Source organism: Microtus ochrogaster, unplaced genomic scaffold (genome assembly GCF_000317375.1).
Source record: "Microtus ochrogaster isolate Prairie Vole_2 unplaced genomic scaffold, MicOch1.0 UNK123, whole genome shotgun sequence".
In the NCBI taxonomy this organism is placed as follows: Eukaryota; Metazoa; Chordata; class Mammalia; order Rodentia; family Cricetidae; genus Microtus; species Microtus ochrogaster.
In genome coordinates this window covers 558956-576401 of record NW_004949221.1, presented here as the reverse complement: position 1 = coordinate 576401, position 17446 = coordinate 558956, and the positions used below count along the sequence as shown (strand labels likewise).

Genomic DNA, 17446 nt, shown 5'->3' with positions numbered 1-17446 from the left:
ATTACTGGGTACTGACTGAGCCCCATCAATGGTGGGAGTTTTCTCAAGGCGATGCATGTTTTTTTCACTGGGCATGGTGATTTATCCTGGTTTTCCGCTGAGTTCAAGCCTGTGGTGACTGCAGGAATATATCTCTTCTGGGGTGGTACCATCTCACTAAGCAGGTAATGTGGTCCAGAGAATGTTGGTTGACAGGCCTGGATTATTCTTTTGTGGGTTCTTTCATATGGAATCGTCTATGGAGTCAGGATACAGAAAATGTTCTAGTCCATGTCCTTGTCTTCCCACATCTTACCAGGAGCTGCTCAGTGCTTATTCTGTGAGGCCAAGCAGAGTGAGTGAGGTAGGAATAGAAGGAAGGACCAATATCTAACAGGATGATTTAGGAGGGGCTCTGCCATGTTTTCAGTTTTCCCTGTCCTGTCATTTCAGGTCTTTCCCATGGTCTGTGCCTGAGTGATGGAGCCAATCACCCCCTTTGTATCAATATTTAGGATAGAGAAGGGGACTACATAGCTCTCCTCATCAGTTCCCAATCCTTCACCCTGCCTCATTGCTGGTTTTGGAGTTTATTACAGGTTATATGCTTGGTTGATATTCTGATGTTGGAGCCAGCCATCAAGGTGTCATTAATAATATTTTTTCCTCTCTTCTTTCTTTTGTTTTTTGTAGTTGTTTAATTTTGAGATAGGATCTCTCTATATAACCCTGGAAGTCCTGGAACTTGTAACATAAACCATGCTGACCTTGAACTCAAAGAGCTCCTCCTGCCTTTGCCTCCTGAGTTCTGGGATTAATGGCATACTCCCACCATGCCCAGAATATTTTAAATATGGAGAAAATTAACGTTCTTGGTCAAGGATACCAAGATCTGCAGACTCCAGGAGAGAAGCAATTCTAGCAGTGACGCCCCAGACTTCAGTTTTCTACAAGTCTATACTGCCATCTTGTGGTTTGAGCCTCATTACATTTTGTAATTTTCTATTTATTTATTTATTTATTTATTTATTTATTTATTTATTTATTTAATCATTAAAAATTTCCACCTCCTCCCCTCTTCTCATTTCCCTCCCACTCCCCCCACTCCCTCTCCCCTTCCCTCTCCAGTCCTAAGAGCAGTCAAGGTTTCCTGCCCTGTGGGAAGTCCAAAGTCCTCCCCCCTCCATCCAAGTCTAGGAAGGTGAGCATCCAAACAGACTAGGCTCCCACAAAGCCAGTACGTGCAGTAGAATCAAAACTCAGTGCTATTGTCCTTGGCTTCTCAGTAAGCCCTCATTGTCAGACACATTCAGAAAGCATTTGTTCAACTATGTTCATAGCAGCACTATTTGTAATAGCCAGAACCTGGAAACAACCTAGGTACCCCTCAATAGAAGAATGGATAAAGAAGGTGTGGCAATATATACTTTAGAGTTCTACTCAGCAGTAAAAAAAAAAAACAAACAAACAATGATATCTTGAAATTTGCATGCAAATTGATGGAAATAGAAAACACTTTATTGAGTGAGATAACCCAGACCCAAAAAGAGGAATATGGTATGTGCTCACTCATAAGCGGATTCTAGCCATAAACAAAGGACATTGAGCCTATAGTTTGTGATCCTAGAGAAGCTAAATAAGAAGGTGAACCCAAAGAAAAACATATATTTATCCTCCTGGATATTGGAAGTTGACAAGATCATCAGGCAAAAGTTGGGAGCAGGGGGGAGGGGGGTTGGGGGAAGGGGAGATGGGGAGAGAGAAGGGAGAAGGGGAGGATTGGGGAGAGCTTGGGGGAATGGGATAAATTTCTTTTTTAAATTTAATTTTATTTTTAGAACAAAAGCAATCTTTTTTTCATTTTACATACCAATCCCAGTTCCCACTCCCCCCTCCTCCCATTCTTTCCATCTTTCCCCCACCCCACCCCCATCCACTTCTTAGAGAGTGTAAGGCACATTGCTTTGAGTAAGGACCAAGGCCCTCCCTCCTATATCTGGGCTGAGCAAGGTATCCATTTAAAGAAAATGGGTTCCAAAAAGTCAGAATAAGCAGTAGGGATAAATTTTGGTCCCACAGAAAGTGACCCCGGAGTTTGCTCCAACCGTACAACTGTTACCCACATGTAGAAGGCCTACTTTGGTCCTTGTTAGAAGGACCATGTTCCGCTGGAGTTGGTGAGCTCCCATTAGCTCTGGTAAGATGTCTCAGTGGGTATCCCCGTCATGATTTGACCTCTTTGCTCATATTCTTACTCCTCATACTCTTGGACTGGATTTTCAGAGCTCAGCCCAGTGCTCCGATGCGGGTCTCTGCCTCTGCTTTTATCTCATCAGTTATGGTGATATTTACGATAGTCATCAATCTGACTACAGGGCAAGGCTAGTTCGGGCATCTTCTCCACTATTGCTTAGGGTCTTAACTGGGGTCATCCTTGTGATGATTCCTGGGAATTTTTCTAGTGCCAAGTTTCTTTCTAGCCCCATAATGGGTCCCTCAATTGAGATATCTCTTTCCTTGCTGTCTCAATTCTTCCCCCGTCTTGACTATCCCATTCCCTCAAGTTCTCCTCCCCTCTCCTCTCCTCCTCTTCTCCTGTCCTTTTGGGGTTTCATGATCTAAGATAACGAGGAAGACTGACCAGGAGCCAGATCTCATTGCAGATGGTTGTGAACCACTACGTGGTTGCTGGGAATTGAACTATGTACCTTTGGAAGAGCAGACAATGCTCTTACCCACTGAGCCATCTCTTCAGCTCCCATTACTCTGTGCAATCCCGCAGATGAGGTCTCTCCTTGCCAGCGCAGGCTCCATGCCAGCTAAACGGACTTTTTCACTGTCTGTGTCTGACAAAGATGGAAGGATCCCTGCGAGGAAAGTGCCGTGGGAAGGGCATGGTTTGTGAAAGACAGTCAGTCTGAGCTGCTGTGGGATGTGAAATGAGCTTTTTTCACTCCTTGTGTCTCAAGCCATCAGACTGTGCAGCTCCCTGAGTTCCATGTCTACAGCCGTGTATGGAGGAGATGTGGCCCTGAGTCATTGTGGTCTCTCTGATCTAGGCTGTGCTATTGTGAAGCCAAGCTCTGAGTTCAGGCAGCTGGGATGGTGGACAGAGACATAGAGGGTGGGGATATAGAGAGTAGCAAGGTGATTTTTTCTGGCGGAGCCCTTTTCTGTGCTGTTGTGATGGGGCATGTCATGATGAGTTTCCTAGCTGAACATACTGGATCACCATCCTGTTTTTGACTTTTTAAACAAATATTCCCTTGTTTTAAACATACCAGTTAGAAACTGAGTCAAACTAGACACTCACAGCAGGGGAAGAAAAATGGCCCTGCCGTTGTGGGCATACTGGAGAGATAATTAAAATGAACGACAGAAACACATTAAAATTTCAGATCTAAAACTAAATTTATATTGAATTATGTAATTTTCTTATAATTAAAATAAACAATATTATTGATGTAACAATACAATGTATCTTTTTACATGAATATAATGCAAGTTAGTCAATTTTAAATAATATCACATGCTATTTCATATTTGTAATTTATAGCTTAACTGAAATCATTTATTAGTATAACACAATATACATGCACATCATTTATTAGGACAGCAATGTATAATTTGTGTTTGGAAGATAACATAAATGTTATTTATATATTAATTTATGTGATAGAAAGTAATATTTTATTTCAAATTTGCTTTCTGGCTTTTTTTGTATAGGAATGCATGTTGTGTACTACATGTTCTTGGGTGCTGGCTCACATACATGCTTCTATGTGTGTGTAGGTCTATGTCTGATGCTGAATGTCTTTCTGGAGTGTTCTCCACTTTCCACATTGAGGTGCGATCTCTGACTGAACCTAAGGTTCACTGTTTCAGCTAGTTTGCTTAGCCAGATTGCTCAACAGATTCCCTTTCTCTGTCTCCTGTGCACTTGGATTACATTCTGCCTGTCATGTCCACTTGACTTTTCTGTAGGTTCTGGGGACCAAACACTCGTCCTCACTCTTGCACACCAAATGCTTTACTCCTCTCTCTGTGTCTACAGCCCCCTAGCTGTGCTTATTTACATTACATATGAATATACTGCCAACTGTCACTTAAGAATGGTCCTTTGTTCTGGGATATATGTCCATAGGCCACTTGGTCATGTGACACCTGTGTTCTGAGAAAATTGCATCAGTGGTAGCCCATTGTGTCATAGTATGAACAAGATGTTATTTAAGCCAGCTTAGAAGGCAGAATCCCCTGCATACCTGACCATATGGTGTATAGAGCAAGCAACTTCTAGACTGCAGTCCTGCACAAATGCTATTCTGAATGCTGCAGGCAACCAAAACTTAAGGGCAAGCACAATGCCAAAACGGCACAGAAAGGTTTCAGCTCAGTTACCATCTTACCAAAGGTCCATGGTTAATTGTAACATCATGACACGGCACGTGTAACTCTGTTTGCATATGGAACATATAACTATAAATATACCATGGGTGTGCATACAATGTATATAATTAAGTTGCAATAAGATACATGGAAGGACAGAATAGCAGGTAAGGTCCTGAATTGGACATGGGCGGGCCAGGTGTTAAGGGAAGAGCCTCTAAAGGGATGTTATCTGACTTTCTTTAAAGGACATTGAAGAGTCTGCCTGAGGAGTAAGGAAGGGAAATGGGTACCATCTAAGAAGAGGGGACAGGTGGGCTCCACCTTGGGTGGTTGCCTGTGAGGTGGTACAGTGAGTGAATAAATGGAAAGAGGTAATTGTTGTAGGAGAGGAAAGGATGGACACTAAATGCTGCAAGGGCAGCATTGTCTGCAGGGAACCAGGCAACAAGACAACATTGGGACTGAGTTCCTTCCTATCAGTGGCTACCCTGAGGAACATATAGAGATGAGGATTCTTGACCTCAGTGGGAGCCCGAGTGGGACTGTGCTGAGGGAGCCCTGCTTCCTTTCTTGTTGGTTGTCCGTCTCAGCAAAGTTCTACATAGTGTGGAGGACAATGTTCTCCTACATGACTTCAGTCACGAGGTGAGGGCTCTTATCTGTGGGAACCAGAGTGGATGTTATTAGTTACATATGGCTGCTGAGTCATTAAATGACTCTACCAGCAGCTAGTGTGTTCCAGAGCACAAGGAAGGTCAATATGTTTGATGGGTAACATGAGGAAAATGATTAAATGTTTCCAGACTACTATGCATGTGAAATCTTATATATTAACACATTCATGAACACCACCCAGTATGTGTGTGCTATGCAGTGGACATTCAATAAATGCATGTTGCTGTTAACCTGGTTACCATCTTCCCTAGACACATCCCGGCTGAAGACAAACAGCATTTATATTCTCATTGGGGTCGCTGTGGTCTTCCTCCTTTGTCTTCTCCTCTTCCTTCTCTTCTGCTTGCACAGCCACCGTCAGAAAAAGCACGGTAGGTATCTGTTGTGACACTTGGCTTTGGTGGACTGGTGGGAGTACTGCAAAGAAGACCTCCCTCCTAAACATTGACTGCTAACTATTCTTAGGGCTCCCAAACAGCAAGAGCCAGGAGCACAGTCTGCAAAAGAGGTAAGGTCCAGGAATAACTCCCATGTCCTTGCCCAGTCCTTTGCCCCCAAATAGTCTCCAATATTCATCTATCCTTTCCCCTTAGGCTCAGCCTAGTTACTAAAGGCCTGGAGAGCACACCAGGTAAGGAATGTGAGGAGAAAGGAAGGGGTTACCTAGTTCACTGAGAAGCAACGGGGAAGGAAAACATTCAGGAACATAGTAGAGGGTTCTAGTTGGGATGAGATATAATGTGGTCATATTGTCTCCTAGTGTCTACCAAAGAGAACTTATCTTACGTCTTTTTTTTTTCTGTAGACATAGTCACAGATGACTTGCTTCCTGAGGACAAAAGAACAGAAACCTTGGTAGGTTTTTGTAGTCATGATCTAGTGATAACTAACAAAATGCTCCCAAATTAGCAGCTTAGTAACAAGGCTTTGGACTCTTGTGTAATGAACCTTGAAGCAGAAGCATTCAGAAAGATTCTGCTGCCACTTCAGGCCTTGACCCTATTGATGTATTCCAATGGCTACAGACAGGAGAGCTCTCCACAGCAGCTAACTTTCCCCAGAAAGAGCATCCAAGATAAGAAAAATTACTTCTGCCTTGTCTAAAAGTAATGTAATCCCACCTGAACACTGTTGGGAGGGAAACCACAGGATACCATAACTATAACTCATAGAGCCATTGCAGGTAACTTCCCACTCCTCAGCACCTCCACCCCCACAGCCACTCTAACTCTCCGGCCTCTGTCTCTTAGATCCCTGATGCAGGAGGTCTTCAGGAGGTGACATATGCCCAGCTGGACCATCATGCCCTCACACAGAGGACAGTTGGAGATGTGACCCCATGGAGCACAGAAACCATGACTGAGTCCAGCACATATGCAGCCATCATCAGACGCTGAGTCTGGGCACACCTGGAGACACACATAGTCACTATTGGAAAAACCCAAAGCAGCCATTAAAAGGTTCCTTTTGGAATCAACCTGGTGTGGAAAGCTAGCCAACCAGTCCTGCTTGAGGCAGAAACTGGACCCTGGAAGCCCCTGTTCCCCATCTAGGAGCTGTATTGTGTAGGTGGTAGTATCAGTCCTTGGAAAAGACTGTGTTGCAGTAAGCTTCAAAGCCCCTTTATAATCACCTAGTTGTTTTCAGAGACACAGTTAGAGCCACTTACCTGTTTCTACAGACTCTTCCATAGTCCAGATTATTTAATGAACAGCATGATTTCTCTCCTTCTACACCCCCATTTTGCAATGTGCCCAGTGAACTCTAAAGGCTTCCTTGGATCCCCTGCTGGCTCTGGCTGGATTGTACTCATGCAGCTGAGAGCTAAGGTCCTTCTCTGCATCAGGCTTCATGGGATGCATCATGGGAAGTTTTGAAAACGGAACATCAAGGGCGCATCATGGGTATTTCTAAAGATGGAACATCTACAATTTGTGCTGGTCTCAAACACACAGCCCCTGAGAACCAAAATTCTGCCTTTATTGGTTTCATAAATGAGGGGAGAAATGGGGGCTACAACGGATGCTTATGATTTCTTTCTTGATTAAAATATATGTTTAGTTGATTAAGACTGTGCTTACTGAAGTGTGTACTATCAGGGCTTGGTGTGCTGTTGTGTGTAGCCATCAGCACAAATAGTCAGCACAGCTGCCACCTCCCACTGGATGGTCTGACATAGACACTGATGACTGAACTTTGGGTCACTGTTTGGAAGAGGAAAGAGGAATCAGAGGGGAGAGGAGGCTAAGAGTAGACAGAGCAGTTGTACCTATACACACTTACACACAAGGTCATACAGGCAGAGTCATACATGCAAATATGCACACACACACACACACACACACACACTCGTACATGATTGTATTCGTGCACATGGAGCAGGGGAACATGGAATCACTATTAGATGCTATTTGTCAGTGTCTCTGCCCCACACAGGGTCAGGCTCAATACTCCCATACCTATGCAAATATGGTCAAAACTAATTAGACTTAGAGAGCTATCAACAGCAACAATAACCAACACTAGTAATTTAGAAAGGGAACATTGCAGGACACAGTGGCACACACCTTTACTCTTGGTACTTTAGGAGTCAAAGGCAGGCAGGTCTTTGTGAATTTTAGGCCATCCTGGTATACATAGTGTGTTCCAGGCCAGCCAAAGCCACATAGTGAGAATCTGTCTCAAAAAACAGTCCACTTCCCTGCAAAAGACATGAAGTCTGGAGTGAGACAAATAATAAATGGTAGAGCCCCTGAGGAGTTGGAGAGAGGCATTTGAGAGTTAGATAGAACCCAAACACACCAAGTTTTTTATATCTGTGACAATTTCAAAAATAAATTAAAATACTAACGAAAAAAGAGAGATACTCATATGAACTTACCGAGACTGAAGCACCAGGCACAGGGCCTGCAGAGGTCTCTACCAGGTCCCCTGCATATTTATTATGGCTTTCAGTTTAGTGTTTTTATCCATCTCCTGAGTATTTGAATGAGTGGAGCTTTGATTCTTGTGCCTTCTTTTGGGGCTCTTTTCCTTCTGTTGGTTTTCCTTGTCCAACTTCAATGTGATGTTTTTATCTTATTATATTTATTTTGTTAAGAAGAAAAGAAGAGAAAAGAAAAGTAAAATATTCAGAGGATCACTAGGGGATTATAGTGTCTCATTTTTTTAAAAAAAATTATCATTATATTATATATTATTCCAACTTTCTTTTTTATCTTGATGGTGCATCTTCAAAATATATAATGGGCTGAAAAAAAAACAAAAGAAACAAAAACAACAAAAGAAACAGTTTCAGTATGCGTGTTTGTTAAAACAAACATCCTTCCCCTGCAAAGAGCCCAATAAGAAATCCTCTCTTGAAGGGAAAATTGGATGGTGTTAATTTGGCAGGGCTCAGAAAGGCAGAACTATTAACATACACATATAAAATCATCCTAATCTGAGCTGGAGAGATTGCTCAGTGGTAAAAAGCACAGCTGTAGTGGAGAGGACCTGGATTTGATTTTAAGCACCAACATGGTAGCTCAGAACCATCTCTAATTCCAGTTCCGGGGGATTTGACACCTTTTTTTTTTTAAATTTTTGCATGCATACTGTGCACAGACAATACATGCAGGCAAAGTAGTCACACATAAAATAAAATAAATAAATCTAGCACACAATGAAAAATAAATATGTACTGTGCTTAATAAATGCATAAATAAGAATATATAGTAATAATAATGTGGGATTCCTCTCTGTATGCTGTGGATACCATTGGTTAATAAAGAAACCTCTCTTGGTCAATGACTTAACAGAATATACCCAGGCTGGAAGAGATACATATAGAGGGAGTAGGTAAAATCAGAGGGAAGTCATGTAACCACCATAAGAGACAGACACTGGATGGAAATTTACCAATAGACCACAATCATGTGGCAATACACAGATTGATAGAAAAGGGTTAATTTAAAATCTAAGAGCACTTAGAAATATGCATAACCTAATAGGCCAAGCAGCGTTGCAATTAATACAGTTTCAGTGTGATTATTTTGTGATATTAATAGGCTGGGAAATGGACAAGCAGCTTCTGTTCACACAATAAAATAAAAAAATAAATAATTAAATAAAAGAACAGAGAAGAAACTAGAATACTAGCCATGAATGTGAACAAACACTGTTTAAAAATATAGGTGTGATGGTGCACACCTTTAAAAGCAGAGGCAGGTGAATTTCTGAGTTTGACAGTCTTTCCTGCCTACTCTAACTCCACCAAGAAGCTCTAGCCTATCATCACCAGCAGAGAGCACTCCATTGAAGGCACCAGGAATGTCCTCTGTTGGCTTGGGAGCTGCCTGTATCTTGGTTCAGCCTGGCCTACAAGGTGAGTTCCAGGACAGCTGGGGCTACATACAGAAACCCTTCTCAAATTAAACAAACAAACAAGCAAATAAGTATCTCACCCATTAGGTCATAATCTTCTGTGTCATTCTCCACACTGCACAGCCCTCTCCCCTACAAGTGATTGTGGTATGAGCAGGTCATGAAACAAGGCAACTCTGATGGTCCCCAGATGCAGGGTGTCAGAATGTCCTAAACCAGAGAGGCTATGATTTTTTTTTCTGGGAGCCTCTGTTCAGGCTCAGAGGCAGATACCCAGCTCCAAACCATTTTATCTATCCATGCTACTATTTTTCTTGACCTCATGATTAATTTCTCTGGATAACTGCTTTTCAACCCTGCTCTCGTATCTTCATGTTATTTTCTGATATCAGCCTGTCTCAGAACCTTTGCCTTCTCGCTGTGTCTGTTATTAATTTTCAACGTGTTCCCTGGAGGTTCTGCCAAAGTCATGTGGGGAGAGGTACCCAGATGACAGAGTTGTTCTTAGCAGAGACAGCAGCATGGACAGAGTGCACCTGTGGAGCCCCCACAAATGCGGAGTAGAACCATGTCTCATTCAGCCAGTACATGTAGCAATGCTTCTGGGAAGACAGGACAGAAATTGCATATAAGGAGAACAGTTTCCTTTTTTGAGAGAAGTAGGGAGGGATTGATGGAGGGATGGAGGGTGGGAGGGAAGAAAAGAGGAATGGAAGGAAGCAAGGAAGCAAAGAGGGAACGAGTAGAGAGCAAGGGTGGGTTATAAAAGTGAAGCATACTTCGTTTTGACCTTTTCTTCTCTAACCTCTAGCCACTTGACACATGGACCAATTACAGGTAACTCCCAAGTCAAGAGAGGACATTCTTGGCATCCTCATTGGAGTACCTCCTGCAGGTGATGCTAGGCTAGAGCACCTTGGTGTGGTTAGGGTAGGCAGGGGAGAGAAGCAGTCAACTGAAGCCCCACTTCCCAATTCTCCAGAAGCATATAGAACCACTGGTCTCCTAGAATGAGAGATGTCATCTGCCTACATAGGCAGAAGAAGATGCTCACAGATCCCTGTACCTTTAGGACAAAGTGAAAGTTCACCCATTGAGAAATATCTCCAGGTTTGAGGAAAATGAGAAAGAAGGGACAGAAAATCGTTGGATAGAGACCCAGTGCAAGACCCTGGAGACCCAGTAAAAGAAGACCTCTTACCTTAGTGACAACCCTGAGACCTTAGGCATCTTGGACATAAAGTCCACAGGGAGAAAGCAGACAAAGTCTCTCAGACAAGAAAAAGGAGGAATTAGTGGGTGAAAAAGTGGTTTGGGGTGAGACTATAAGGTTACCCCGCTGTATACACTGACTGAGCTCTTGTTCTGTGCCATAAAGGGACCACAGGAAGTGCAGCATTGTTGTAAAAGAGAAGAAGTCATTTTATCAGATCCATCTTGGTGTTTTTAAACTGGGCAATTCAAAATCTCTTCCCATCAGTACATGCCCAGTAGAGTTTCAGTGCTTTTGGGTCTCCAGAAAATGGCTCCCAGCTCATAATAAGGATATTTGAAGGTCACAACCTCTATCTTTGGTTACAGGAGCGGGAAGCATGGAGGGCCAGCTTGTTAATACAGGGGGAACTCACCTTAGAGAACATAAACCAGGAATGAGTTCTCCATGTATCTAATAACCCTGTGTTATGCAGGTGTGTTAGATAAAACAATAAATTTAATTGTCATTTATTAATTATACAAATATAGGATTTTATGACACTTTATCTACACATATAACACACTCTTATCATATTCACCCCACTGTTCTCATTATTCCCCTCTCATCTATTTCTCCACAATAATAAAAATATTATATGACTTTTTCTTGATTACATAAATAATTAAAATCATGTAATATTTGTCTTTCTAGCTTCCTTTATTTACATAGTAGCTATGATAATATATTCAGCTATAAGTAGAATGTATAGTTTTCTCTTTGTATGATAGGTGGAGAGAAAAATGTGTCACATGACAATGTGAGTTTTTTAGAGTTTAGTCAGGAAGGTTTTTGTCCCTATTTTATACCTATGTTACTAGCATCCATTCATCCAGTCTCTCACCAATAAATTCATCCACTCTGATATCCATCCATCCATCCATCCATCCATCCATCCATCCATCCATCCATCCATCCAACATCCATGCATCAATCATCTTCCATTCATCCATCCATACAACACTCAATCCGCATATCCATGCAACCCCCCTCAAATTAGTCATGAAAATGCATGCTCATAAATATATACACACATCATTTATCACCTATCCACTCATCATTCCTCTCTCCAATGACTCATCACCCATTTGTTATTAATCCTTTCTTATTTTGCCACCCATCAATATAGCAAGATAGTTATTGATTAGTTATGTAACAGTGCACCATTTATATACTCTGTGTAGATGTATTCAGCTATGACAAGTCAGCAGTATTTAAGTTTAATATACACATTGCTTCAACATATTTGTGCAATACATCCATCTATGAAAACAAGAATTTCTATAACTCACTTGGGGAAGTTCCAGTGGATTACAGCACCTCCTTTCCTGTGATTTGTAGGCCTGTAAGCTCACTCTGCCTAAGTGAAGAGTCTGTTCTCCTACCACAGGGCAAAGAGCAGGCTGAGACATTGGGCCATGCCCCCACTGCATCCCATCTCCATCTTGGTCCTCAGTGAGTATGTGAATGAAGACAGATCAGAGAAGCAGGAAGGGTGGGAGACACAGGTCTAAGATCCCATTTACTCTCTATCCCAGAAGTGCATTCAGTCCCACAGGCATCTACCAGCCTAATGTCCTGAGCCAAACACGAGGACACCTGAGATTTCCAGTGTGTCATAAAAATTGGAAGCAGAGTGAGTCCAACGGGATTGGCTATGAGGTTTCTTGGGCCTTGTCAGGACTCTACTACAGAAGAGTAGATTTCCTCATGAGAGGCAACAGAATTTGCAGGTATCATGTCACCCTTATTCTCTGACCTGTGATCACATTTGAAGGAACCTGAGCAGTGGATGTTTTTCTCACTGGAATTTCTCTTTCAGTGTTCTTCTTGGGCCAGCCAACTATCATGGAGGATGGTGAGTCATATCTATAGGATTTTAACCCCTCTCCATCAATGACCACATTAGATGGGAGTCATGCAGATTTGAGGAAGGATTATAACCCACTTTAAGTCATTAGTTTCCTCATCCAAACATACTCTAAACTGATGGAGGAAGGTCATTGGTTAAATAAAGAAATTGCCCTGGCCCTGATAGGTTAAAATTTAGATAGGCAGAGTAAACAGAATAGAATGCTGGAAGGAAGATGAAGTGAGCTCAGATGCCGTGCAGCTCTCTCCAGGCCAGACGCGATGAAGCAAGCTGCCAGGTCAGACATGCTGAATCTTTCCCGGTAAGACTGATGCTACACAGATTGTTAGAGATGGGTTGATCGGGATATGAGAATTAGCCTGTAAGGGCTAGAGTTAATGGACCAAGCAGTGTTTAAAAGAATACAGTTTGTGTGTTGTTAGTTTGGGTAAAGCTAGCAGGCGGTCAGGAGCCAGGCTGTGGGAAGAGGCCTGCAGCTCCTACAACACTAAACTTTGCAGGTTTCTCCTCCACTCATATCTGATTTTTTAATCCTGGTTATTGGTTAACCATGTTAGATAACAAAATGTCTTATTTGATTTACTCTGATGTTTACTGTCATTTATTAAAAACCAAAATCTAGCTAAACTGGCCAAAACTATTCTATCCTTCACCCATCTTCTTTGCCAGTCATTTTCCTCCAAAATCTAAAGCTTCAGCAGTGATCCTGCGACTCCAGGTTCCCAAAGATATAGCTTCCCTCTTTATTCCCTGTCTCTTTTCTTGGCCACTTACATCTTTTAGTGCACAACATCACTGTAACTCCAACCATCACATAAGTCTGCATAGTTAATGGAGAGCAAAGATATTTGTGAGTTGTTGGAGATCTCCCTTAGCAAGGCTCCATCTCTTTAGCAGAGAGAAGATCATACAGCTGCACAGTATGACAGTGGACTTTCCAAATGTCACTAGTGATCTCAAGAAACACCAGTTAAGCAGTGCTGTGCTGCAAATGGGAAGTGGATTTCAGATGTGGTGGAGGATATGGGTAATGTGTTATTTCCTTCATGCCCTTTACATGAAAGGAGAAAAATGTCCCCATCCTATACACAGAGTCCTACTATGCTCCATCCTAGGGCCCCTACACAGAGCATACATCTTTGATGAACCAGGCAATGTGCTCCTTAGAGGGATACCAGTGGTCATGATGTGCAGGAGCCCTTCTGAGTTTGAGCAGTTCCACATGGAGAAGGAAAATATCAGAGCCATAGATGTGACCTTCTAAGATAGCAGCAAGGTTCTCCCTTGGTCCAATGAGTAAAGTCACTGCTGGAGGCTATTGCTGTTTCTATAAGATAAAGAACACCTGGTCCCCATGCAGTGAGATTCTGGTACTGAAGGTCATCTGTGAGGACATCACCCTGGCCTCTCTTCCAGTCTCAGAAGTGACCTCAAGTTTGTTCCCAGGTCTCTGAAGCTCCAGCTTTTTTCATCATCTTGATTGTCTAGGCTCTGTTCTATCCTGGGCTGAGCACAAAACTAGCTTTTCTAGCTTGTTAGGGACTGATGTTCAAACATGGCTGGGGACACTGATTCTCTTCAGTGGAATGCTTTACTCTTCACTGGCGTGTTGTTATCCTTTCTTTTCCACTGAACCAGAGCCCATAGATGGCACAGTAATATGTGATTACTGGTATGGTTTCTTCCCACTGAGCTTGTCACATGGTCCAGGGATGGTCTTTGAACAGAACTGTACAAACTTTGAATCTTACGAGTGAGATGGTTCTTTCCCAGTTTGTGATCAACTCCAAATGTCTGGTCCACATCAGAAAGAGAGGGGCTCATTCTTGGTTTCAAAATCTTTTCCCCAGTTCTCTTCCACTACTGTGCCTTAGGCATCCTGGGTATTTAGGGCTGTCCCCATCACCCGGGGCATCCTTCCAATTTATGGGGGACATTGACAAGACCCCAATATCCAGGTGAAGCAGTGACTCTCTAGGTCAGGCCATAATCCAGTGCTTTCTGTCTCTGTAATCTGCTAAGGAGGCTCTCTTACCCATGGGAATCCTTAAAACAGGGCTGGCTATGTTTTATAAATGTTGCAGAATAGGAAGAGAAAGTATGCCATCCTTTTACTAAAGGTTTTTCCATTTCTTGGTTCTAGATAGATTATCTGCAATTAAAGGTGCATAGAAAAAGGGACAGATGGGACTAGAGAAACCATTGTAGGTGAAAATAGGAATAATTTGACTTTCTGCCATTCTTTTTCTTTTTTACTAGGCCCAGGGTTTGCAGGCTTTTTGTGTCCATGTGTTTATGTGTCTATATTTCTTTCCAGCAGATGAACAGAGAAGATTTTAAAATATGACCATAAAGATATAAACAAATGTTGTATGTACTCCTCAGGGAAGTGGATATAAACATCACAGGCCCTTTAGAGGATCCTGCCTCAGAGTGGGAAAGGGTCTCCAGACAAGGGAGAGGCCAGGCTGACCCTCATCACACTCTGATTCTCAGACTGTCACTACTACCTCTGCTTCCTTGTCCACATGATAAGTTTAGTGGTATCCACTCTAGATTTCCTTTTAGTGGTATCCACTCTAGATCTCCTTGTGCCCTACTCTTGGTGAATTTCAATCTTACCGTATTCCTCTAACATTTTTTGAAGTTGGTTAAGTAAATATTTTATTTAGTCTATTATCAATCCCACTCAAAGAGTTTAAGGTGAGAAAGGATGTTAGAAAAAGGCGGTTGAGGGTGGGGAGAAATAGAGTAATGTTAGGTTCAAATTCTCACCTCAATACTTTGTATATAAATACAATTTCTAACACACTTACAATTATGCTGACCATTGCCAGTACAGAAAGTCAGTGCAAAGGGATACAGTGGGTCCAAAATCCCCCCATAAGACCCGCCCAGCCCTTGGGATCCTGATATTCCTCAATGTACACTCAACACTCGACACAGTATAAGGATGCAGGAGAAACACCAAGGGAAAGGCTAAAAAGACTCATTCTTCTTGCCTCAGGGAGGAAAGACAGTCTTCCTGATGTCATCCATATTGATGATACCAACCAAGACTTCAGAAGTGAGATGGAGGATGGAATACCTGCAGCAAACAAAGAGACAAAGGGTTGGATGAACATAGCAGAGACAACATGGACCCTGACATTTCCAAGCTCTTCTATATCCAGTCAATGTCAGGGACCTGGATACAGGGGATCGTAATGGCCATCTAATACATTCCAGCTTCCCACCTTACTGATTAGTTCTCACCAGGCCCTACACTCTCACTGTGTTTTTGTATGGCATCAGGAAAGTTTATCCTCAGCTTGCTCTTGGGACATTTGGGGCACACAAAGGGGTTAACACTGTCTTCTAATTTGGAGCTGAGTATAATCCATTGCCTGTGTAAATTTTCTGGCTGGATCTGTCCCTGGGACCCATTTTCTCACTGTGTGAGGTTGAATGTGCACCCTGTGATTTAAGGGTCCTGGGAACTGGGATGAGGACATTCAGAATCAAAGTGACATCCAGGGGAATTGTGACTGATGCAAAAAGTCAGGCAAAGGACTCAGGATGCCAAGATCAGCCCAAATGGAAGAAGAAGCTTCACACTCCTTCATCTCTTTCTTCTGTCCTGGTAAACTGCTTTCATTTATAATCAGTTCCCCGAAAGGTAAGGGACATCTGTGATGATCCCTTCTTTTTTTTTTGTTTTTGTTTTTGTTTTTCGAGACAGGGTTTCTCTGTGGTTTTGGAGCCTGTCCTGGGAAGCAGATGATGATGCCTTCTTACACTCAAATGCATTAATAACTCCTATTTCAGGATTTCTACGTTAGGTCCTGTCTACCAGAGAATGACTACTCACTCTTGTCTTTTCCTTTTCAGTCCCTACCATCCAGAGTTACAAGGTGTGGAATGATGTTCACATGGTCCTGGCTGGGGTAGTCTTGCTGGTCCTGGGGACAATCATTGGAGAAGCTTGGTACAACCAATAAAAGTCTACAGATAGCTCCAGAACCCCAGGAGGACACAACCAAGGGGACTGAGTTTCATCTTGGTGTCCAAGAAGACCAAGGGCCCATAGTGGCCTATGAGCTAAATGGATCTAGACTCTGTTGTCAGAAAATAGTTCCAAATTCTGATGACACATGCTATTCTTTAGAGTATGACATTTGTTTTGGTGAGTTATTTAAACATTATTTCACAGTCAGACGCCTCTCTGTACCTTCTTCCTGGGTTTTTCTTGCCCTCTAGCTCTTTTTTCATCCATTAACTTTCTGCCTATGTTGGTCTTTAAAGACAAAGTGAGGTTCATGTTATATATGGATTTTACTTTTTAAAAACTATTTGACTCCTCCATTGCTGGTGGGAGTGCAAACTTGTACAACCACTTTAGAAATCAATGTGGCAGTTTCTCAGAATAATTGGGAATCAATCTACTTCAGGATATAGCTATATCATTGTTGGACATACACCCAAAGGATGATCAATCACACCAAAAAAAACACCGGCTCAAATATGTTCATAGAAGCTTTATTTCTAATACCCAGAACCTAGAAACAATCTAGATGTCTCTCAACATATGAATGAATAAAGAAAATGTGCTACATTTACATGATAGAGGATTACACAGCTGTTAAAAACAATGACACACTCAAAAAAAACACACAGGAAAAATATCCCTGACAACCAAACCAAAAGAGTAGAAACACACACACACACACACACACACACACACACACACACACACTACCACCACCACCAACAACAACTCCATCACTGCCACCAACACCACCACAACAACAAAATAATGAATCAAAGACCACTGCTCATTGATATCCTTCAATGCTCTCAGATCCCCAATAAAAAGACACAGTAACAATGGATGTGTAATCAGGATCCATTTTTTTGATACATGCAAGAAACCC

The 17446-nt window shown here is 42.3% G+C and overlaps 2 protein-coding genes across 2 annotated transcripts in view; both read left to right on the top strand.

Annotated features, from left to right (window-relative positions):
• LOC113455798 (leukocyte-associated immunoglobulin-like receptor 1) overlaps positions 1–17446 on the top strand; it is a 123139-nt gene that overhangs the window by 62897 nt on the left and 42796 nt on the right. The gene's annotated exons all lie outside the window — the stretch shown is intronic.
• Positions 3704–7091, top strand: LOC101997833 (leukocyte-associated immunoglobulin-like receptor 1). The gene is made up of 5 exons (XM_026778289.1): positions 3704–5414; positions 5509–5551; positions 5637–5674; positions 5849–5898; positions 6294–7091. Exons 1-5 carry the CDS (start codon positions 5162–5164, stop codon positions 6438–6440), a joined length of 531 nt encoding a protein of 176 aa, XP_026634090.1. The 5' UTR covers positions 3704–5161; the 3' UTR covers positions 6441–7091.